At 47.3% G+C, this 748-nt stretch overlaps 1 protein-coding gene across 1 annotated transcript in view; it reads left to right on the plus strand.

Moving 5' to 3' along the window:
- The window catches only part of ARX (aristaless related homeobox), an 11,045-nt gene that overhangs the window by 4,974 nt on the left and 5,323 nt on the right, over positions 1-748 (plus strand). The window contains exon 4 of the mRNA XM_015596404.1: positions 456-501. Coding sequence (XP_015451890.1) covers positions 456-501 — 46 coding nt within the window. The remainder of the gene's footprint in view (positions 1-455; positions 502-748) is intronic.

A 748-nucleotide genomic window follows, 5' to 3' on the forward strand; every position in this document is an offset into this window, starting at 1 on the left:
GAGAGAGAGAATTTTTAAAGAAGGCAGAAAGAAACCAAAAGGGCAAAAACATTATTTTTAATCGAGTGCTGAGTTCTCCTATTTACTATTAAGACAAAACAGGGTATAAGCAATGCGCGTGTTTCTTGTCTAACTCTGGCTTAAGAAAGAGTGAGAAAGAATCCGAGTGCCCAGTTTTATAGACATAGACTCAAGAAGCCACCCCTCTCACTCTTGAATATAATATGATACAATATAATATATAATGTCCTATACCTGGCAATGTGTTGCATTTTTATGCTCTCAAATAGAAGGCACTCCAATGGTGAAGGGATGGTGAAATCCAAGTGTTCGGGGGTGAGGGCAGGCAGCCAGGGGAGACCCTAACAGAAGAGGCCTGCCAGCAAGGGGAAGGAGGCTGAGAGGGGGTGCTGGAGCCTGCAGTGACCTCCTGTCTGTGTGTTGCTTTTTTATAGGGAGGAACTGGCCATGAGACTGGACTTGACTGAGGCCCGAGTCCAGGTGAGCTGCGCCACAGAGAGGGAGGAAGTGAGGAAGGCAGGCTGGGGAGGGAGAGCGGGAGAGAGGTGGGTCGATGGATTGGGGGGCAGTGGAGACCCCCTCTATTAAAAGAAAAGAAGCAGAAGCAGAAAAATAGACTCAGACGTTCAGACAGAAAAAGATATTAAAATATGAAGACCTAGGAGAGTGGAGGGGAAGGTTTCTGGGTTTGGGAGCCTTAAAGACAGGATCCGGGATCAGAAGAGGG

Source organism: Pteropus alecto, unplaced genomic scaffold, assembly GCF_000325575.1.
Source record: "Pteropus alecto unplaced genomic scaffold, ASM32557v1 scaffold659, whole genome shotgun sequence".
Classification (NCBI taxonomy): domain Eukaryota; kingdom Metazoa; phylum Chordata; class Mammalia; order Chiroptera; family Pteropodidae; genus Pteropus; species Pteropus alecto.